The 24,786-nt window shown below is 37.8% G+C and overlaps 1 protein-coding gene across 1 annotated transcript in view; it reads left to right on the top strand.

Annotated features, from left to right (window-relative positions):
* Positions 1–24,786, top strand: part of LOC581842 (vacuolar protein sorting-associated protein 13D) — a 90,329-nt gene that overhangs the window by 9,572 nt on the left and 55,971 nt on the right. Inside the window, exons 7-23 of the mRNA XM_030987496.1 lie at positions 8,984–9,115; positions 10,331–10,378; positions 11,350–11,597; positions 13,088–13,259; positions 14,193–14,294; positions 14,645–14,831; positions 15,617–16,056; positions 16,502–16,683; positions 17,831–18,056; positions 18,850–18,942; positions 20,006–20,111; positions 20,782–20,956; positions 21,791–22,013; positions 22,440–22,570; positions 23,182–23,297; positions 23,943–24,108; positions 24,558–24,730. Coding sequence (XP_030843356.1) covers positions 8,984–9,115; positions 10,331–10,378; positions 11,350–11,597; positions 13,088–13,259; positions 14,193–14,294; positions 14,645–14,831; positions 15,617–16,056; positions 16,502–16,683; positions 17,831–18,056; positions 18,850–18,942; positions 20,006–20,111; positions 20,782–20,956; positions 21,791–22,013; positions 22,440–22,570; positions 23,182–23,297; positions 23,943–24,108; positions 24,558–24,730 — 2,920 coding nt within the window. The remainder of the gene's footprint in view (positions 1–8,983; positions 9,116–10,330; positions 10,379–11,349; positions 11,598–13,087; positions 13,260–14,192; positions 14,295–14,644; positions 14,832–15,616; positions 16,057–16,501; positions 16,684–17,830; positions 18,057–18,849; positions 18,943–20,005; positions 20,112–20,781; positions 20,957–21,790; positions 22,014–22,439; positions 22,571–23,181; positions 23,298–23,942; positions 24,109–24,557; positions 24,731–24,786) is intronic.

The following is a 24,786-nucleotide window of genomic DNA, read 5'->3' as shown; positions in this document are numbered from 1 at the left end:
GCTTTAGAAGGATTACGTGACTGTATTGAATTTATACAAACGGCCTGTACATGTGCACATTGGAGACTTTAGATGGTAGTCATGTATTCAAAGTTACATGTTTTTGATTCTTAAAGGTAATACAACATTTTTGGAAATTTTGACAATTGGGTGGATAGTGATTCTTTACAATTTTGATATATTTGGATGACCCTGTGGATGTATTATACCAATTTACAGATTGTGCAACAGCTAATTGACATGCGACAGAACGTCTGCAATATCGATCAAGACTACAAGCCCCAAACCCGACTATACAATTCATAACACAGCCCAAAATGCAGACTTGTATTTTAATGACTAAACTTTAATGAATAAACTGTAATGACTAAACTGTACTAGGGGTTAAGGTCAATATGTCAAAGGTTATGGAAGTAAGAAACCATACATAAATTGTGCTTCGACCCAATTTAATATTGATATAAACAAATCAGATAATAATCAAGTTTTTCGAGAATGAATTGATTGTAGATTTAAAATTCTAATAAAGTGTACCACATAGAACTTTCTTATCTTAGTTCACGAGTATATTATCCCCATAAAACGTGGAGCAAATCCGTTGATCATAATAGTATATACATACACTTAGAAAAATGAATTAAAAGGATATTTTAAAGACCTGCTCATATTGGGAAACCTCTCGATGATTGCCAAAGTACTAATGTCACCTGAATGATAAAACCATTGCTAATCATCATAAGAAATTAAGAATATTATGTAATTATAACACATTCATTCTACACATAAGAAAATACTAAACAGCTCTTCTATTGTTGAAATATACACAGTAATTACATTTTTTTAACGAATTATTTCTTAATTGCAACCAAAACTTGTGGTACAATTTAAAATATAAATAAAATCACAAATAGAATCACAACCAGATAGATAACAATGGTAGAAATAATGTACACAAGTTTTTTAAAAAAAACTGTAGAATCTGATACATACATGTAAATATACAAACAACAATGTACTACAATCATTCCATGACAAATTATCAAATAAATTAACGTTAGCTCATAAGTACAGCATTTCATAATAATTGTATTTATCCTGCAGTTTCCATGTTCAGAAGGCCATAATTCGCTGACACCAGACTTGGTGGAAATACCATTAATGGGAGTACAAATATTCTGCACACAGCAAACCCGTTGGCCAGTCAAGAATTCCCCCCTAATCTCTCGGATAATACTGAGAGTTTTCTGGTAAGGGGGGGGGGGGGAGGAGCAAAGCATTACATAAGGTCTAATGGTCATAAAACTCGAGGCTAACCCGGGTGATTGACAACACCTGTTGTTGGGTAAACACCCGAACGGTGTCGAATTCCCCATGAGAGCTGACTACTGAGTGTCTTTAACATTTGAAGTAATTAAAATAGGTTTGTCTATAAATTGAGCAGTTTATAATGAAATCGATAATGATGACGGATATAAAAGAAACACAGATCACCAACATTACATAGATTCAGAATGGAGTTGTGAGTGATGGTAGCGTGTATCGTCTGTTGTGACAGAAGGGCGTTAACTCATATTCATTACATACATGTAGACCCAACACCCTCCCAACTCTCAGCAGACGATATGTCATATAAATCTTAATAAAATCAAATTAAGGAATTAACACACTGAGCCTAGAGTATGGAGTATGAATTCGGATCTGGTATACAAGTAAAAGTACTTACCGGTAAGGGAAGTGGAAACTTTCAGAAATATTCAATTACAGCAATCTACATTCCATAAGGTAGTCTAAAAATGCACAGTATTACATTTTCACTACATGTACCTAGTAGTTGTAGGCATTATCATCATAAATCTAAACATACTAGGTCAGACATTGATGCTTCAAAATAAAAAAAATACTTAAAGATGAAGTTGAGTTCTAGTCATTATTGTATTATTCATTATTAGTCATTATTCTTTGTATTACTATTATGCCTCCTTTATTACATGTAGTAGTTGTACCATTAAACATACGTGTATTTAGCAACAAATTCATTCTCCAAATTAAAAAAGGCTATCAAACACCGCTCAGTTGTCAAAACATTCAGAATTCACGAGTCAAAGTTGTTTCATATTTCACAAAAAGACAGAAATGTAAATTTGACAAGTTACAGAGAATGAATAATGTACAGTTAACAACTATATTATTCATACGCTTACCAAGTTTTGTAATTTTTCAAACGTGTAAAAATAGATTTGTCCCAAATTAATTTACTTTAGAATGTGACATATTACATCTAAAAGTATTCAACCAGTTCAGCTTATATTCTTGAGTTGCAAAAAAACAAAACAGAAAACATCAAATTTTCAAGGGGTATGAATTTTAAAAATTAGTTATGTTCAGTTACGAATTGCAGCAGCTTGATGTTGTGGGTAAAGTAAGGGACAAAATACCCCGGACTTCAATACACATAAAGGACAAGGGAACTGCGAATGTGGCCTTAGAGGCATACATATTGATTATTACACATGTAGTTCTCAGCCCTTTGCCGGTAATCAAATTTGCCAATATTGTTTTGGAGGTTTTTAATGTTTGTTGGATGACAATTAGTTTGCCTTGTGGTGAATAGTAACGGTCGTGTTAAACAGGAATAACACTATTGATCACCTTGTTGCCTCTCATGCTCTTTCCAAACTGAGCCCAGAAGAGTTCCTGGCCATCTCCATCATCTGTCCAGAGCATGTAGGGTTTGTTCTTACTCATGAACAACTGGACCAGGTACGGGAGATCATCATCCTGGATGTCCTCAAGGAAAATCAGTATGACCTTGTCCAGTCTGGTCTCATTGAGGTGCTCTAAGGCTATGCGTAGCTTGGTCAGAAACCAGGCTTCATCCACAGAGTTGTTGCTTATTAAGAGGACAGTCTTGAAGCTGTTCTCAACGACGTAGTGGAGAGCTTGGATGTAGTACATCTCGATGTTGAGGTTGTTATCGCCGAAGGCCACTTTCTGGAGATGTGGAAACCTCTCTTGCAGGACTGGCTTCATGATCTGGTCCACCCATTCCTGGTCATCCTCATCGTACATCAGGTTGAGCTGGTACTCATAGTCCTGGGCATCAAAGTCTTGGTTGAATTCCTCGTAGCCAAAGATGGCTAGTCTTAGGAGGAAGAGCTTGCAGTTGAGCCACCGTCGTTTTCGATATGCCACCAAGCACAGGATGGCTACCAGAACTACGGAGAAGGACACACCTGTGATGATGAGGATATTCGTGCCACAGTATTGATCAGGATGGAACGAAAGGATTGGCGAATGCACCATGTCTTCGATGGAAGAGAGTGAGCAAAGTGTGTCATCAGGGTGGATGAGTTCGATATTGCCTGAATGTAGCCACTCCACAAACCAACCCAAGTCGCATGTGCATGAGAAAGGGTTTCCTGATGCGTCTATGCTCGTTGTCCTGTTTTTAGGAAATACTGTTCCAGGTTCTATTGTGGTGATTCTGTTGCCTTGCATGAACAGGTGGTGCAGAGATTGCGCTCTATTGAATAGAGTCTTGGGAATCAAATCAAGTTTGTTATTGGTTATGATGAAGACTCCAAGCCTGGGCTGACTTTGAAGTAAATCTCCAGGAATTGCTGAGATCTCATTGTCACGAAGATCCAATCTTGTGAGAGAAGTCAGACTGTCAAAAACACTGGAATTGAGGACTTTAATAGAAGACTGAGAGAGGAGCAGTATTTCGAGTTTCTTCATGGGGTTGAAAGTTCCTGGTGCTAACATATCTAGGTAATTCCCTCTCAAGTCCAGCCTGACCAACGATCTGAGTCCCAAAAAGAGTGATTTAGAGGTCATGGTATCAAATAAATCTGTGCTCATCAAACCATTTTCACGCATAGCCAGTTTCACGAGAGATGTAGTATTTGTAAATTGGAGTTTTGAATGAATAAATGCCCCTGAAACTGATAAATCTAATGTGCAAAGTGCATCCATGTAGCGAAAAGCTCCATTGATGTCTTGGTGAGGTTCATTGGTGAGATAAAGCTCTTTAAGGATCTTCAGCTTCGTGAAGGCATTTGGAGAATAGGTATCTTTGATTTCATTGTGAGACATGTTTAGTATTTTGAGATTAGGGAAACCCCATAGAAAATACTTTGTGATCTTTGTGAATTTGTTGAAAGAAAGATCCAGATATGCTAGGGAAGGAAATGTAATGGTGTTTTTTCTCTCAATATACTTGATATTGTTATAAGCCAGGTCTAGGTGGTTAATAGAGGATAGATTAGATAATGTACCAATGGACCAGCTTGCAATATGATTTCCAGCAAGCATCAATCGCTGTAGCCTTTTATTGCAGGAGAACATGCCTAGGGGTAAGGAAGTTAAGCCATTATAGGATAGATCTAATTCAACCAGCTGGTCTAGTCCACAAAAAGTCTTGTTTGATAAAACATTGATTTGATTGTGCTGAAGTAATATAATACTTGTCTGATTCAAACCCCAAAACACAAAATCTGGGAAGGAGCTCAGCATGTTAACTCGGAGATCTATGAAATAAATCTTGGGGGAACCATCAAAATGGTTATGAGTTTGGTTCAGTGGAATTACACAATGTATATTGCATTCTTTCAAGGACAGTTTATCAATTTCATTTATTCCTAAAATAGAAGAGATATGAAATTCCTGAAAAGTATTCTTTGAAAGAGTCAACTCGTTGACTTTATTCAAAGCTGAGAAAGCATTTGATGGAAGATTTGTTAATGCATTGTTGCCGAGATATAGTCGTATCGATGGACAGTTCTGAAGGGGTGTGAAGTCTACGGGTCTTATGAAGGAGATGGTATTGTTGGTCAGATCAAACAAACTGATATTATCAGACCAGGGCAAAGCATCTGTTGGAATAGAACTCAAATTGTTGCTACCGAGGTGGAGCACAGAGAGAAGTCTATTTGAACTAAGTAAACCTGCTGGAAGAGACATTAGGCGGTTTCTCTCTAGGATTAATTGTTTGAGATTACCCAAATGCTCAAAGACACCGTCTTCTATCACCGATATTTGATTTCTTCCGAGTGCAAGTGTGACAATGTCTGGGAGATAGGAAAAAGACTCATTGTACAGGGTTATTATCAGGTTAATGGAGAGATCAAATACTGTTGTGTTGCTTGGAAGATCCTGAGGAACAGACCAAAGACCCAGACGAGTACACATAGCTCTGGTACCAAGGCTGGTATTCGTGAGCTGGCAGCCACTGGGGGAGACAGAGCTCCAATTTTCATCCTTGCCCGCTATGCCATTCCCAGGCAATACTCCAGATAGCAAGGATAAAACACATGCAATCCACAAGTAGAGAGGAATCCTTGAGGTTGTACAAGTCATCCTTGACTTGAACATTGTGATCTCTTGGATGTCACTACTCTATAAGAAATTCCCTTGGAAATTTTTAAAGTCTCACTATCCAAAATATCTCTTTAGCCCACCTCACTGCAGTAAAATATTCCTGTAAATGTTTCACGTTATGGCCAATTTCTGTGAATGAGTGATTCGCACAAGATCACCGTAGAAAGATTGTAATCTCTTTGGGGCCTCTACTACAGATGACGTACCCTTCAAGATTTTGAAGATCTCACCTTCTTGGAATAACCCTTCGTCTTCATTCACAGCAGTCAGATGGTCCCATTAATCTTTGTATCTAAGCGCTAGTTTATTTCTGTCAATTAGAAGAAATTCTCTTGAAGACTATTAACTGCAACAATTACATGTCTCGGCCTCCTTTGTTCATGCAGCAATCTTTTAGTCTCATCAATGTTTGTTGAAGGGCACGTTTGCTTTTGTCACTTTATGATTTCCACAAGATATCCAGCATTTCAGATTACCATATCTTAAGAGCTGCAACTGAAGAAAAACAATCCCTTGAACATCTTCAAAGTTTAGTAAAGTGCAATATCTCTAGGGCCTTGTGTGACTACATCAGTCTAATAGTTTTATGAATCCTTTGCTTGCCTGTATAAAAGGCACATCTGTTTCCATCAATTAATAATGGCTTCCACAAAATCCTTAAACATGTGCAAGATTTAGAGTAGGTGGTTCCTTATAAATGATTGTCCACTGTAGATTGTACCGTTGGCAAATGATGGGCACTTAGCCTTGTCAACCATTATGAAACTCCTGTGTGAGATATATCCATATTTCAGACGAATTTGCATTGTCCAGTATCCGGATAATGATGACGGAACCAAAGTCATTAGAGCCATGCAACAACTTTGTTTCATTGAAATTAATCATCCTACCTCATAAAATAAAAAAGTGTACTTATAAATATCTATTTTCACTTTCGTTAGCCATAGAGGAATATGTAATAATGGCTGCCCCACGATGTTTCACTTCCGTGATGAAAATGATACTCAAGCCCTTAACATCTGCTGTTAACATTATCAAAAGCAATTCATGTGCTACAAGGAATGTATCACAGTAGCTAAATTACCTCATTTAATTTTGGGTTACTGTACTTTGTCAAAGGTCATCGGGATCAATTGACGTATAGTTAAGTTTTTGTCTCGCCTGCGTAGCAAAAAGCGAGACATAGGCGCCGCTTTTCCGGTAATGGCGGCGACGGCGTCAACATCAAAAACTTAACCTAAGGTTAATTTTTTGAATTTTTAGTTTAATTTTGAAAGTATAAGTTCTTAATCAATGAAACTTAGACATATGCTACAGTCACACGGCCATGTTACGGACCTGCGGATGCCTGCGTATATTTGGATAACGTATTTTACGTATGGATAACGTATATTCTGCGGATGCTTACGTATATTTCATCCGCAGCAAAATTTTGAGATTTTCAAAATTCCGCTGCGGATCTGCGTATGTCTGCGGATCCTGCGGATTGAATTACGGATGGATACGGATGCTTACGGATGATACGGATCCTTGCGGATGCTTACGGACTTTTATCCGTAAGCATCCGCAGCTACCGTAAGTGGCCGTGTGACTGTGCCATAAAGGGTTATCAAGTATCCACAATCATATGAGTAGAATTTAGGTAACTAAGTTAAGGTCAAAGGTCATTTCTGGTCCACAAACTTAGACTATTTTGTGGCATCAACATCAAAACTTAACCAAAGGTTAAGATTTTAAATTTTTATCATAATTTTAAAAGTACACATTCCCATTCCATGAAAGTTGAACATTAAGCATCATCAATCATGTGATTAGTCTTTTAGGTGACAAAGTCAAGGTAAAATGTAATTTCAGCTCTGCAAACTTAGACTTTGTTGTGGCATCAACATCAAGATTTTGAATTTGTAGCATAATTTCAAAATTATGAGTTCAAATTCCATGAAACTTGTACACAAGGGTTATCAAGTATCACAAATCATATGACACAAATTTAAGGTCACAAAGTCAAGGTCAAAGGTCATTTTAGGTCAGTAGACTTGGATTATGTTTCCACAACTTAATATGAGAATTAATAAATCAATCCTTGTTATTTGTTTATATTCCATTAAAGTTATCAATCTTGGTACAAATTATAGTAAATAATTCTTCTGATGTTTCTTAGTCAATATTCACCTCAAAATGCTGATTATATTCAGAGGATTTCATTTTGGGGGCCTGCTAATGGGCTACTTTGCCTATAAACAATGTCCCCACCTCAATTTTTCATCATATCGAATTGCATAATGCAGACGAGACCGCTGAGAGCGTTTCCCTTGTTTATTCTTTTTTTTATGATTAATAATAATAATAATAATAACCTAGACTTATATAGCGCATTTCATCTTCGAAGAAAATAGCAATGCGCTTTACAAAATTACACATAACAACTAATTCATGAACTAAAGATATATATCAAAATAAGGAAAAGATTAATAATAATCAAACATTATATACACCCATAACACAGAAATGAAGGCAAATTATATAAGAGTACAGTAATGTAATTAAATTTTGATGAATACAATAATACAGTTTAAATGACATTAGAAAGCGTTTTTAAACAGGTAGGTTTTTAGTTGAGATTGAAAGAAAGCTAAGTCTGTGATGGTTCGGAAAGTAGTGGGGAGAGAGTTCCAGAGATGCGAAGCTGCAGATAAGAATCTTCTGCATCCGTATGACTTGGTCCTGTCTTTCGTGGGTTCAATTAGGTGTTGAGATGCAGAGCGGAGGGATCGAGTGGGTATGTAAGGTGTAACAAGTTCAGATATGTAGCTTGGACAGAGTTGATGAAGTGCTTTGAAAGTTAGAGTGATGACTTTGTACTGGATTCTCTGGGATACGGGCAGCCAATGGAGTTCCTGAAGAGTGGGAGTGATGTGCTCTTGCCTTGGTAATTTGGAAACTAGTCTGGCAGCTGAATTTTGAATTCGCTGAAGCTTGGCGATGTCTTTATTGGGGAGATTTATGAGGAGACAATTACAAGAATCGAGAAGAGAGGTGACGAAGGAGTGGACAAGGATCTCAGTTGTGTGATTGTCGAGGAGATTTCTTATCTTTCCGATTTTGTAGAGAGATAGGGATGCATTCCGACAGATGGAGTTCACATTTTGACGTAGAGTTCAGTGATTATCGAGCACAACTCCAAGGTCTCGAACAGTTGTGCTGCTAGAAATGCTGGTGTCACCAACCGTGAGTGGAGACAGTTCCTGATTTGAGCCACGCTTCCTGGATGATGTTAGATGAAGCATTTCAGTTTTGCCATCATTGATAACAAGCATGTTAACAAGCAAGGAATCAGTTCTATGATTCATCAAAATATTTTGACCTGTGACAGTTTCAATGTTTTTAGTTCAGACACCATCCTCGGACGTGACATCGAGCTGTGACATGTAAAGATCTTTTGGATTTGTGGTGGAACTGGTTTTAATGACTTACGGTACAGAATGAATGGCTTTCTGTACCCATTGGTTCTCCTCTTTACCAACCACACAACCATACCATGTCAGTCTACCCATGATGAATATATTATAATGCAATTTATTCTTGTGTCTTTTCATCCCTGCAGTCACCCAGACAGACTGGTGGAGAGAAGGCTACAGGAGGTATGAAGTTCAAGCTTGTCCGCTTAGAGAACTTTGCCATCTATTGGGATGCAGACTCTGCTCCAGTCTCAGACTTTGATCTTACAGATCTCCGGGTAAGTCTTAAAGCCCCACTGTCCTACTTACAGCTACTTGCTCCCTCTACATTACTAACAATGCTTAATCGGTGCCCGTTGGTCCCCATGATCCTCTTTTTCTTATGTTAATTGAGAGCGGATTTGATGAGATAAACACCTGTCAGTGATCTTGCAGGGAGGTCTAATCCCCTGGCTAAACTAGTGCAGAAGGGTTTTAAAGTTGATGGGCAATCAGAGGAGTGCAGACTCTGAGTCTTTCTTATAGACGTGTGATTTTTATGGGTTTGATTGTAAGTCCTTGAATAAATCCCAAACTTGCAAATCTCTACTTTATTTTTAAAGACTTGCAACGATATCAAGTTGCGAACGATACGTGAATCATTTGCAGCTGTTTATAAGAGAGGGACCAAGACTATTACCCCTTCTCTTGCTCGTTTCAGATAACATAATGTTTTAGACAACTGCATTTATCCTTGGGTCAATACCACATGGACAGATTCTGACCACACGGTACCCCATGGACAGCTTCTGACCAAATAATCACCCAACCATTGGCCATTACTACTCCAACAGTTACCGTCCAAAACACTCTGGAGATGACCAAATAATACCAATAGACAGCTTCTGACCAAAGGATACCATGTGGACATCTTCTGACCACGCAATACCATGTGGACAGATTCTGACCAAACAAGACCAATAGACAGCTTCTGACCAAACGATACCAAACGATACCATGTGGACATCTTCTGACCACGCGATACCATGTGGACAGATTCTGACCAAACAAGACCAACAGACAGCTTCTGACCAAACGATACCATGTGGACATCTTCTGACCACGCATTACCATGTGGACAGATTCTGACCAAACAAAACCAATAGACAGTTTTTGACCAAACGATACCATGTGGACAGATTCTGACCAAACAAGACCAATAGACAGCTTCTGACCACGCGATACCACATGGACAGATTCTGACCAAACAATACCAATTGACAGATTCTGACCAAACAATACCAATTGACAGATTCTGACCAAATAATCACCCAACCATTGGCCATTACTACTCTAACAGTTACCCGTCCAAAACACTCTGGAGATTACTACATCATGTCATTTCCCACTAGTCAACTCTACTTTTATTCATTGATCTTATCTTTTTCCTTCTTTTTCCTCAGTATCCTCTAATAATGTGTTATTAAAATATTGTGATCTTTTTTCTTTCGCAGGATGCTCTGATGAGCGAAAAGTGCCGTACAACTGAAAACCAGATCAAGGTAGGATGGACATTACAGTCTAGCTTGCTTTAGTTACCACCTGTCTACAAAGACCACAATTTTTATTTCCTTTGAAAATGGTTTATCATTGGAACATGTGCTAAAGGAACCTGTCTACAAAGACCACTTTTTGTGTTTCCCTTAGGAGGTCGCTATAGACAGGTTTGGCTGTAGTAGGATGCCTTGACTGCTTCCTTGCCTTAGAGGCGGGGCTTAACACGGAAGGCTCGTTCAGATATGACGCGGTAAATCGTCGCAAAGAAAATACCATGGTTTTGTATGTGCAAATGTATAGCAACTGAAGGTACCAAAGGTCCTAAGCGTTTTCAACAAGTTCTGTGTTTTAAGATACAGATATGTAAAACGATATCACACTTTACGCCATCATAAAAAAAAAAAAATATGCCTTTTTGGTTTTGCCGCGTCATGTGTGAATGAGGCTTAACATGGTCAGGAATGCACGGTCCTCCAAAAGTCCACTATGGACCATACATACGGTAATTCAAAATATTTACAGAGACCCATTTCATTGATTCCTAATTTTTGCTGTGAAAGGTTGGCAGGTATGTGTACAGTAATTCTTGGAGAAGGAATAACTGTTTATGGTAGGCCTGTCTGTTATAAAAATTGATGTACATGTACATTATTCGGGCGTACCCATTACAAGCTTTGCTTATCAAGATTTGTGCCTTCTTCCGTGTAATACAAGTTCTTTAACTATATTTATGTTCCTACGTATAAATTATATTATATACCTTGGAAATATACCTTGGAAGTAGGCATTTAAAGTTAAAAACTTATTTGCCTCTCGTTGAAATTCGGATGAAGAATCCATATTTTGACACATGTTTGAACAGATGTCAAATATGTTGTCAAATTGAATGGAAGAAAATAAATGTTCATTTGAATTGAATTGAATTGAATTATGATTGCTTATTGTTGATTATTTACTGTATCCCATGTACGTGCAGAACCATGACTACATGGTGGAACCGGTGAGTGCTGAAGCCAGACTGAAGCGGAACGGTTCGGCCCTCCCCCTGCGATCTCGCACCACGCCCCGCTACGTCTGCGACCTGACGCTTCAGAAGATCCCTCTGTCTCTCTCCGAGGATCAGTACCGAGGTATCACCGTGCTCATGAAGGAGTTTGAGCGCAACGGCAAAGCAAGGCATTACAGGAAGTGGAGGCCGGAAGCCTGGACTGGCGAAAAGGAGAGGTTTGTAGCCCCCCCCCCTTTAGATACATCATTCTCCTTTAATAATATTTCGCTTTTATATAGCTCTTTAATAATGCAAATGTCTCTAAGCGCTTTACAGATATACTATTACCCCGGTTATTGGATTTGATACTTGCCAACATACAATGTGTGCACAATCTCCCCTCCCTGGGGAGCATTCCAGCCAGCCGTTACTTGATGCTCAAAAACTGTTTGACCAACGATGACGGTCGCATCCTACCGGGAAACCCATTTAACACCTGTGTGGAGAGTAGCAAGTGCAGGTTAATGTCTTGCCTAAGGATATTAGCGCCGTGTCGGGCTTTGAACACTCGACCTTCGCATTTCCAGTCAAGCGCCTTAAATCACTCGGCCACGACACTCCTACATTTGTGATTTTCTAACTTTTTATATTGTTAACATGTCAACGTGAATCAAAACTTATCTATACACTCAGAAATCTAAGAAACAAATTATTTGGGAGATATTCACTTGCAATGTAGCTCATCAACAATACTCAACATTTGTGAATTGTAAATTCGGAAACGATTTTATTGTGAGAAATGCATACTTAAGCTAATCAACCAACACATAAGATTATTAGTGTGATAATCAGTGACGATTGAATTCTAAAATCAAAGTTAACAATGGAATTTCTAAGGGCAAACTTCTGATGGCGTGTTGAACTCTTGTTGATGTAGCCAGCGTTGAGATAATCAATTACATTTATTTCCATCCCCTTTAAGTTTTACCAACACTGCATTATCTTTCATAAGAGGAGGTAAAAAAGTACTTGAGCTGATGCATATATTTGTTATCGGTAGTTATCAGTAGTTTTTTCCTCTGGATTTTATTCATTTAGCAAACACTGAAGCAGAAACATCAAGTACAAAACAATAGTAGAATTTTAAGAGAGTCATATGGATATCTGGAAAAGAAAAGGACAAACTAAATAAATATAACCCTAAGGTTTTCTTTACCGCTCCATATAACATTACATAATGAAACCACATAAAATAATAATACTACTACCGGTACTAATAATATGGATATTTATATAGCACCGGTATCTGCCAGGCTCTGACGTTCATGGCTCTGTACATATTACAATCACAAACATATCACTTTCTTAACTAAAGTAAAGGTAAAATAAATGAACACAAATTATTACGCCACAATTATAATTGTCATAATTAAATAGCACTGTTTAGGAAGAGATGTTTAGAAGTCATTGAGGGCTGTTAAGCTACAAATACTAAGCGGTAGCTTATTCCAAGGGGACGGACCAGAATGAGAAAAGGCTCTATCCCCCCAGGAACTGCGCGTCTTAGGGACAACTGATAAGAAGGATTGAGATGAACGAAGATGTTCTAGGCTTATACTTAACAATCAACTTCATATTGTAGGAAGGAGCAGAGTCATACATGGAATGGAAAACTAGCAACAACAACTTAATAATGAGACACCATTTCTCTCTTCTTTCCCTCCAGTATCAGAAAGTGGTGGCAGTTTGCCATCAACAGTGTCCTACATGGCATCAAGGACCGCAGACGCAGAAGAACACCCAAGTTCATCTCAGAGCGGATCAGCCTCAACAAACAATACACTGCAGTCTATACTAGATTCCTAGAGGCGAAGGACGTAGACCCTGCACCACTCATGGTATGATCTTCTCTTTTTATTTTGTCACATTTGCTTCATAGCTGCCGACTGTTTCTCTCTCTCTTTCTATCTTTCCCTCCCTGTCTCTGTCCTTCTCTCTCTCTCTTTCTATCTTTCCCTTCCTGTCTCAGTCTCCCTCATCTACTTCTCACTTCGTCTTTCCAATTTCCTCCTCTCGATTCCCTGTTTTTGAACTCTCCTTTTCTCTAACTCCCCTTCTACTCTCTCTATTTTGGAGGAATGATTCCTAGTTTTTGGGCCTTCAAACTTATCTTATGAATCCTACATTCCTTGATTTTCTGAAAACTTCTGTGTAAAAAGTATACAAATGAGTACAGTATATTCCTTAAATTGCATTGAGGGATTCCTATTTTTTACTTTGAAAGGTTGGCAGGTATGTTTTGATGCTTGGTAAGCATTTTGTATTTCACATGAAGGGTGACTGATTTCATATTATAATGTGATGCATGTTCATAAGCATACTAGTGAAATATGAGTGTGGGAAATGGATGACTGGTTATGTTTTTTTATTTTGTGTAATGTGCAGTCTTTTCCCAGAAACTATAATACATGTAACATCATGAATCAACATAGGTACATGTAATATACATGTTTATACAGTAGGAAGAATAATCAACTGTTATAATCGTTTTAAACATATTACAAAAAGTATTACAGTAATCAACATACTTGTAAATGAATGTAATCTTTTTTATATCGTAGTCCATTTGGTAAATGTTTGGGTATGATCTTGTTGGCATGATATACATGTACAGCTGCTCAATGAATGATCCTGATTGTCTCAATATTACAAAACAATTATGTGTATATATGTATGTCATGCGTATGTTCATATTTCTCTACCATTATCACAGAAGGAAGAATTTTATATCTGTACTAGTTATCAATGCTTCTTTTTTTAATTAATTACAGATTGTGATGAAAGAGTTTGAAAAGGAGCTGTCATTTGAAGAGATCAGGATTCTAAGGAACGTGGTCTTTAACCAGCTGGAGAAGAGAATACGGGGTGGAGAGGTAACTTAGTCCATTACTTTATAGCATTGATAATAAAGCCCCACTGCACTAGTTTGGCCAGGAGGGATAAGACCTCCCTGCGCCGTCACTGACAGGTGGTTATCCCATCAAATAAGCTCTCAGTCAATATAAGAAAAATAGGATCATGGGGGACCAACAGGGACCGCTTAGGCATTGTTTTCTATATAGAGGGAGCAAATAGTGATGCCATATTTTCCTTGTTTTATTGTTTCTACTCCATTGTACAGTATTTAATCTGTCTATTTTTTTCTTTATTACTCTCTATTTCTGTGTATCCTTTCGATTTCTCTGAGATAATATTTGATGGCATTCTGTTACCTTGGTTACAGGAGATCTTTAAGAAGCCTGAGGAGGCCCAGCAGGGGGGCATCATGCAGCGCTGGGTGTGGGGATGGAGCGGCTGGTACTCACAGAAGGGGGGTGCTGAAGGTGGCACAGAGAGCAGCGTTGATGACACGCCCTCTGGGGCCGGTAGCAGACGCTCCCCCTCACCACCACCACTCATCGATGTTGAAGGTGAGAGAAACAAATGCTTTTGATTGATTGATTGATTGATTCGAATTTATTTTATTACATATCAATTGTTTGCACAGTACAAGAACATAGTTGACAAAGTAAGTTCATAATTATGAAATGAAACGGGAACCTACTGGAAAGCATAATTTGTTTTTTGTACATGTACATGTAGGTTCTCAAGAATAAATATTTATAAATATATTCTTTATTCAAACCAAAGAAATATTAAAATAAAGGAGATAAAATCAGAAGTGCGGTGTCTCCTCACCATACCTCTTTCTTGTTCGGTTATATGAATATTTTTTTTTAACGCACAATAATCCAGTCGATTTTACGACTTAGACGTTGCATGTTCAACAGGCCATTGTTTATGTTGAGTCATTAAATATAAAATCTTATCTTGTAAATATGTTATGAATATAAAATTCATGTTTTGAGGAAAATGTTACATATGAATTTTGTGAATACTGTTTAAAAGTTTTTGAAGAGAAATGACTTTTTATAACATATACTGAGAGGTGGAGACAAATTCAGCAGATTAGAATCAAATTCAGGTTTACGACCTAAAGAGCAATGTTCATTAAAAAAAAATATTTAAAAACTGTTCATATTCTTTGTAGATGACAGAATATGAAGGCACAGCCCCTAACCATGCTGTATGCATGTACATACTGGTGTAACAGAGTTCTCAGAAATGATAATTCATTTAAAAACTCTTTTATGATTTTTTTGATAAGTTTAATCAAATATTCCATACCATGTCTATATACCTTGAACAAACACAGAGGAGCAAGAATTGTTGGATGTACTTGGTGACCCATCAGCAGACAACAACCTCCTCCGAAGGGACCACGTCTTCGCGCTCCTCAACTTCAAGCTCCAGGGCGGCTCAATCAAGCTCTGTACCAACAATGACCTTGGCAGTACCACACCCACCACCAGAACCCCTTCCGGCCTGATAACCCCTTCCAAGTCGGCACCCCCTGCCACCTCAATGCACCCTTCATCTCATCTGGATCCTGGTACCAGCCCGCCGGGAGACCCGGGGGGAAACGAGAACGAGACCATCATCGAGCTGGAGTTCGCCAGCGTCAAGATGAGCTTTGAGTGGAGGCTGCGGACGAGCTCCTTCCTCTTCACTGCAAAGTTGGGGGCGCTGTTCATCCATGATGTCATGACGAAGGGTTCGCTGTTCCCACACCTGGTAGCTCCACAGCAAAAGAGGGTAGGGTGTCTTTACAAGTTCAATGGTTTTTTTTTTGCAGGGAGCCAGAAATATTATTACTCATCAGTTTCCTCAGAGTTAATCCCATTTTCCCTCTTTGCAGATGTTATCAAATGATGTTAAAAATTCTGATGCAAAGGAAGATGAGTAAATTGAATGTTAGCATTCATAACGAAATTCCCATAACTTGCTATCCATTTTTGTTTTTCATATCAGTAACTAATAATTATCTCTATACATGCCTAGGCCTATAGGAATTCAAGTTCTGCTCATTATTGTGGTAGTGGGCAGATGAAGATGGGAGACTTTTGTCATTTTGTGTGCCCAGTACCCTTTATGGGTAGAAAGAGGGTCTGTACATGTACCTGTACACACTGTAACATGTTATTAGTTTCAGTGTCATTATTATCAATTATTTAATTTCTATTTTGTTTCCCGTTACCAGGAGGAGCAAACGCTAGGACCAAGACAGTCCCACTCTCTGCTCCTCTCACGCTCCGCATCTGCCAGCTTCTCCTACATGTCGCCCAGTTCCTCCGGTACGAACATCAAGCAGCCTTCATCAGACCTCCCGCTCTTTGAGATGTCCTATGAATCAAATCCACCTCATTCAAATGCTGATTCTAGGTAAAAGATTGGATTAATAAAAATAATAATAAACCACTCTTATAAAGCGCATACCGTAATTAACGTTGTATAAACTGCCCTCGTGTATTAACCGCACCCCTCTTTTTCGCCCTAAAAAAAAGAGGCCTTTCATTTAACTGCGAGGTGCAGTTGAATGTGTAAGATCGTTAATGTAAATTAAAAAACAGTAGAGGACCTAGGATAGAACCTTGTGGTACGCCATGTGTAATAGAAGAAAAATTGGAGGAATTATTATTATAAACTACATTTTGAGATCTATCAGAAAGATTACTTTCAAACCAAGATGACAGACAAATTTGAGTGTTGTTCTAGTTTCCGAGTGGTGAGTCAATGTTAATTACGATATCACAAAAATAAACTTAAGTCCCTATGCACTCAGAAGAAAAAAAAGAAGGGATAATAGCAGACATTAGGGAAGAGAAGAGAAAGAATAATTGCTTTGTCATGACATTGTACTAATTTAACAAATGAATAAACGTGTCTTTAAGAGACTCTTGAAGTTTTCTACTTTATCAACCTGCTTAAGATGACTAGGTAATTTATTCCATAACTCTGCCGCTGCCAATTGAAAGGATCTCGCACCATAGAAATTTGTTGATATTGAGGGAGGAATTAAGAAGGATTTTGACTGAGAGCGAAGGTTTCTTGCAGGGGGATATTTTGTTATCAATTGTTGTAAGTAATAAGTGCCTAATCCTTCATCTTTATAAAGTAATCAGTATTCTGAGACCAATTTTTTATCTCAGATTTAATCAGTCATTTCATCCCGAGCTCTTACTGCTTGCATGCCCATTAGAGTTATATACTTGTGATGCATGCAGCTTTAATGCTAGCGCACATCCTTTTTCATGTGAAAGATCAAATAAAAGTAGAATTAGGGCAGGTAATATTTTATCTCTTGGACGCATTGTAAGGGCAACATTTATTTTGAAGTATGCTGCTTGTAAGGTGATTAAAAAAACAAAAAACACTGAGTCCCAATTACATTTTTGAAGCAACATACTTGTACTGGTATCCAGTTGTATTTCAAAAGTTTTGCTGAATAATGTCATACACAAAATGATGCCTTTAATGGTGTCCAAAGTCCTCTGAAACTACCTTAGTCATTTTCCAAATTTTCTTCCAGACTTGAAATCATCAGCAGACCCCTTGACATTGTCTACAACCCGACAGCAATGGACAGAGTCTCCAACTTCTTCAAGGCTGAAGGCAGAGGCAGCAAGGGCCTCAGTTCAAGAGCCTCTGAGCTCCAGCTGACTAAGGCTGCTCGAATGAGGTACGAGGAGCTGAAGATTCAGACCAAACAAGAGCTTGCCTCGACCGTGGACTCACTGCTAGAAGGAGAGAAGCAGGTTTGTTTGCTTGTTTATTTTATTCTTAAAGCGGGACTGCACTACTTGTAGCTACATGTACTTGTACCCTCTATATAGCAAACAATGCCTAAGCGGTACCCAGTGGTCCCCCATGATCCCTGTTTTCTTAATTAAGAGCTTATTTGAAGAGAAAACCACCTGTCAGTGTCCATGCAGGGAGGTCTAATCTCTCCTGGCCAAACTAGTGCAGACAGGCTTTAAAGGACATTTTTCAAATGACTGTTCTTCTGCAGACTTGTGCTTTACGATTGCTAGGAGAAAAAGAAATTGAGATGAGGTAGAGAGAGAAAGAGAAAGAGAGAGAGAGAGAGATTGGGAGGGGGGGGGGGAGAACAGCTAAAGTATTTCTAAAGTACAATACATGTTTACCTTTACTACAGACATGTTTGTTTGTTTATAAATTATTTATTTATCCACGATTAAAACCTGCTATCAGCCACAAGGCTGTTTTTCAGCAAGTCCGTTAAAAAACATTCACACATGTAGGTTTTGTTTGAAATTTACCTTGATGTGTGGTAAATTTTATTTTGCTGCAGTTTGAGTTCAGCTTTTTCTGACAGAATGACACAACCCCCTTGCTTAAATAAAGTTATGCTTCTACAATGATGGTCAGCTTGGTAATATGTCAAAGACATGTCAATGTCTATACACTGTATATAAGGGGATAATTGTGAAGCTACTTTGCAAATCATATCTTCATATGTCAAGGGACATAATTATGTTTGATTATGATTTCTCCTTACAACTTTTTGTTTTATTTTGTTCTTTATAGACTTCTGAAGTTAAGAGATGGGATATTCACTTTGACATCTCGGCCCCTCTCATCATCATCCCAGACAACTTCCACAACAAGGATGCCACACTGGTGAGTAGTTTCAATTTTATTTATTTCCACAAAGATAACATAATTGAACATAATGAACGAGGTAATAATTATAGCTAAACATACAATATAGAAACATAATGTACATGGTGATAGTTATAACAAAAGATACAATCATAAGTGTGATAAATACATTGCAAAAAGCTAAATATAGTGGGGGATCTACTAAAAAGCAAAGCTTGTATTATGTAGGTCCCAGTTAAGAGGTTTGTATATAAATTAGGGTATCTGAATAAACATAAGATATTAACAAAAGTATACTTGTATACATCAAAGTGATGTCAGTAGTGGAGATGCACGCCATCTGCATAATCCAGGTCTGACTGCAATCCGAGTGCGATCAAATTTTGTTCGGAAATTGTAATATTATTTGGTTGTGAAAATATATACATGTAACTCACTTGTAACTCACTTGTAAATCAGGGTTCCTAATGTAGCTATCCTTGAAATGAGGAAAGACCTTGAAATTGAGTTTCCTTTTTATCCAGTCAGGGATGATTCAGAGAATATTCGCTGAAAATCAAGGTAATGTCAAGGAATTTCATTGACCCCAAAAGCAGACAAAAATTTTGTCTAAAGAGCATATCCACTCGATGATAGGCTATTGGATTGAAATGAATTTTGTTTTAAAATTAGTGTTATGCTTGTTTTTCTCTCTCTTCAGCCAAATGGCTTTGGTTAGATACTGATCATTAAGTTTTGAAACATCTTCAGGGGATTAAAGCAGGTTTTTTTGACAAAATGCTGGGAACCTCTTGAAATCTTCATGTTGGGATTTTAATAGTCATATAAACAGTGTAGTAAACATTACAGGTTATTGCAGGAGTTCTGATCACCTACTTGTATACATCAGAGTGATGTCAGACCAATTTTTCAGCTTGTCTATCGAGATCAAGAACTTTGTCTAAAAGTATGAGTTCATGCCCTTCCAGGTGTCAGCAGATGAATTTTTTATTTTCAAGATTCAAATACAATTTGCTTGTTTGGGATTGCTACATTTAGATTGTTTTTCTAATATGCTTTGTATGTGTGTTGTATTTGGTAGGTTGTTCTTGACTTGGGTAGACTCCAGCTGTTCAGCATGACAGCCAAGGGACGTCGCTCTAAGAAGAGCGAGAATGAAGCAGAGCTCTCATCGCCAGGAGATGAAGGTGAGAAAAACACCATCTTTAAAGCTCCACCGCACTACTTATAGCTACTTGCGCCCTCTATATAGCAAACAATGTCTAATCGTTGCCTGTTCATCCCCAATGATCCCCTTTTTCTTATGTTAATTGAGAGCTGATTAGATGAGAAAACCACCTGTCAGAGACCATGCATGGAGGTCTAATCCCTCCTGGCCAAACTAGTGCAGAGGGGCTTTAAAGGCCTTCCCCTTTTACATGCAGGTGGCTTACGTACAGATGACTCAGATGATTTACTTTTGAAAGTGATTTTTTTTTCTTTTTTTAGTACAATATCTGACTCTTCACCTACAGGAAGAAATCTTATTAAGCCCCACTGCACTACTTATAGCTACTTGCGCCCTCTACATGTACATAGCAAACAATGTCTAATCGGTGCCTGTTGATCCCCCATGATGCCCTTTTTCTTATGTTAATTGAGAGCTGATTTGATGAGATAACCACCTGCCAGTGACCTTGCAGGGAGGTCTAATCCATCCATGCCAAAATAGTGCAGAGGGACTTTAAAATGCATTGTATTTTGGTTATTTTCTTTGCAATGTCGAAGAGGTCATGTGAATGAGCCATGCATTGATGAACATTTTCAGTTCAACTTAAATTGCCAGCTAAATAAAAAAACACATTTAAATCTCTCCAGATGATTTAGATGATGACTTCCTCACTCCTCTGTCGACTCCACCCCACGAAGCATTGGACTTTGTGCCGACCGATGCCAAAATAGATTCCATGACAACGAGCTCTGGGATTGATGTAGCTGATTTTGATAACAGTGCCATCACTGCCGAGGCTCTCAGGGATAGGATGTACGACAGGTAAGATGCGATCTGAAGAATTTCTTTTATTATCATCTTAATTACCATTACAATTAGACGCATCAATATATATTAATCATCATGATCATCATTGATCGCATCAACATCATCTTCTTCATCAGTGTCATCATCACCATCATCATCATCATCATCATCATCAACAACATCATCATCATCATCATCATCATCAACATCAACATCACCATTATCATTTTTAACATCATCATCATCATCATCATCATCATCATCACCATTATCAGCATCATTAACATCACTATCATTATCATTTTTAACATCAATATCATCATCACCTTCATCATCATCATGATTATTTTCATCAACATCAATATTGTTACAATATTGGTCATAACTTTCATTATCACTATCTTCATCAACATCATCATCTCTATTTCCGTCTTCATAATTATTATTATCTTCATCAATGTTTGATATTTTAATCATCTCAATCATCATTACTATCATTAAAATCATTTGTCATTTCCAATGCTGTAGTCATATAGTCATCATTACCATCCTCCTCCTCTTCCTCCTCCTCCACCTGATCATGGGGATATCAGGAAGATGAAATTTAACACTCTTCCCCTTGGACTCATGGACCCTCCCTCTGTTGGTCCTTTAGGCATATTGCACTTCTCCTGAAATATATTCCAATTTAAAATTCAATATTTCTGAATTTGAAATACACAGTGTAGCCTAATTTGTTGCATCTGATGATCCTTTCAATAGATTTTCAGGTGAAGTCTCGACACCTGAAGAGTATATTGATATTTGCGACATGAGCAAACAATCAACTATCCCTTTTCCTTCCAACAGATACACACTGGACATGTCAGATCTGCAGATCCTTGTTGCCAAAGGCTCCGAGAACTGGCGCACAGCCCACTCCAGAGGGCTCTGTCCCTTCCAGGTCCTAGATAAGTTCTCCATCTCTGTGAAAGTTGAGCGCCGTCTAACCTTCACGCAGGATCCTCAGTGGCCGAGCATGTTGATGTCTGGGAATCTACCAAGTCTATCTATTCATATCAATGAGAAGAAGGTAAGTTATAACCTCGTCATCTTGAAAAAGTTTAACTTTGTCTGTTTTCTTTTGATTTTATCAAAGAACTGTTTAAAATATGATATTTATGTACTGTATATCCCCCAGATTCCTTGATTTTTCCGGACTTATTTTCAAAAACAAGTGGGTGCAAGCCATAAATTTCTTTACAACAATTGAAACTTCTCCCAGGAAACATAACATTAAATAAAAATACATGTATCTTGTTTTGAGTGCATTGTGCATACACATAGAAATAGATGTTGGAGACAGAAATTACTAATGTTTAGTGGGTTATGAGGGGAAAATGTGATTGTCTATTTTTGTTCAGTCTTAATATAAAAATGATCCCTATATATTCGCTTTCACTCCTATCACGAGAATGTTTGTTATATCTATTTTTAATTATTTTGTTGCCTGTTTTAGATTCAAGCGCTGAATAAATGCTTGAAGCTCATGTCTGGATCCAACAACCAATCAGGGGTTTCCCCTGCAGGGTATTCCCCTCCTTCCGACACCGAGTATCCAGGGCCTCAGGGTAGAGCACATTATACAAGGTGATAATTATCACTTTTTTTCTCGTACAGCAATGCCATTCCACAAGAGTCATAACAACGTTTGCAATTACATGTACATGTAATTCCCTTAGTACTCTAATGCATTCAATGAATTTTTGTTGAATGGAAGGTTTTACACACCAAAATCAAAGATCATTTTCGCTGTTGACATATGAGAACACTAATTGGTTTCTGCATCTTTTTTTTTTTTTTCATCATACATTTTCATGAACATAATATACAGTATTTTAAGTGTATATAATTTTATACAAATAATAAACGAAATTAAACAAATATATTGAATGCGTAATTAACATACATTAGATGCAGGAGGACTACAGAAATAAGCAAAGTAGCTTGACGTGCCCGCAGCATGGATAGCATATTAGTATGTAGGTCCTCTAGAAAGAAAATACCCTCCTGGGAAATACATTTATGAAATCTGACATGTTAGTCATTTTGTGTGTTGGAACAAATGAGAAAATTGTTTCATGAATTTCTTCACCTTTTTTCTGATTTCATTCAAACCTTCATGAGTGCACTTCTCATATTTGATTAGTTTGTCATCAAGGTTGGATTTCCCTTTAACTGTATAACATTATTGTCCACAGTCAATCAGATTTTGAGGCCACCATACAACAGAAATCCCAAGCCTTACTTGAGGAATCCAAGCTCCTGGAGATGCAGTTTTCTGTCGACAAAATGTCCCTAGCCATCCATAGCAGAGGTAATCATTCCAGTCAGGCTTATTCATTTACAAAAAAATATAGGCTACCTGTGTAGCTACACAGAACATTTTTATTATCCTGTGTTGAATGAAACAGATATCATGCACTAGCTGTAAGGGCAGTAAATGGTGACACTTTTCTTCTGAAAGCGTACTTTTGTCTCATTTCTCCTCAAGCACTTTTTTGTAAAGGTTATATTTCCATATTAACTGCTTAGGAAAAGAATTTACAAAGTAACGCACATACAAAGTAACAAAACATATAAATATATTTGATAGATAGATGGTATTAAAACAATAACAACGATTTTATGCATGTCATTAAATACAAAGGATGTTAAGTTAATCTACAGTAGTGAGGAGGAAACCTTAAAAGTATTATGCTTGTGAATGAGGTTCCTTTTTCATTATTCATTTGTTACATTGTCTATATACAAAAGAAGAACAAAAACGGGTGTGTAGTGCAGCCAACCAACAAGTGATGATATTAACGGTGGTCTCCATAATGACCTTTTAATAGAAGTGAACATTATTCAACTTTTTGTACATAAACATGTATACTGTTATTAACATTATGTAGTCTCATGTCTCTTGTAAGATAATATGACATTCACCTTCCTCTCTCTCTCTCTCTCTCTCTCCCAGGACGTTGTATATCCGAGTTCCAGATATCTCGAGTGCGGACAGACCTGGTCAAGCGTCCCTTTGATTCCTCCATCTCTCTCAGTGTTCACAGTCTACTTGTTATTGATGCCCTTCAGCAGTTTGGACCAGACTTTGAGCTTCTTCTTGCCTCACATAAGGACCTCAGGTAAAATACTCCTCCTTCTTTCCTTCTTTCTTCCAGTCTGTATGTCTCTGTAAGTTATTGTACATGCATGCTTGTGTGGCTATAAGTGTTGTAGCGAAATATGCACAAATCAAAATATATACAAATGATTTTTAATTTACAGTGATATGTAACTGGATAATTTTTTTTTTTTTTTTAATGTATGGGACTGAAGTTGTACATGTAACAATCTTGTGAAAAAAACTTCTGATTAATATCTCGCATCCTTTCAATCTTCCAGTACTACCCCATAATTCAATTCAATTCAATTGTCTGGGCAGCCACCGTAAACAGTAAAACTAGTAAAAGAATCATACAAAATGATATATGATATATGAATAAACAATAATAAAAACAGCAAAACAAAAGAACAATTTTTGAAACCAATTCCAATCTCTCTCTTTCTCTCTCTCTCTTTGATATCACTACAGCATGCATGCCCCTAGTGGAAGCATCGTGGACAGCGAAGCCTCCACTCCTAGGTCCCTCCGATCACCCACCTCTCCTCGATCACCTGCCTCCCCCGCAGAGAAGATGATGGAACCAACCTCACATGCTGAACTGGCCTCTGCCATTAGACAGATGGGGGCCAATAGCAAAGGGGGTGAGTAGATTAAAATATATTGATTTGTGTATGTAACTACACATCTACTACAACTT

This window comes from Strongylocentrotus purpuratus, unplaced genomic scaffold (assembly GCF_000002235.5).
Source record: "Strongylocentrotus purpuratus isolate Spur 01 unplaced genomic scaffold, Spur_5.0 spur5_scaffold_16, whole genome shotgun sequence".
Taxonomy (NCBI): Eukaryota; Metazoa; Echinodermata; class Echinoidea; order Camarodonta; family Strongylocentrotidae; genus Strongylocentrotus; species Strongylocentrotus purpuratus.
Note: the sequence above shows the minus strand (reverse complement) of the source record. Positions and strands in the feature narration are given on the sequence as shown.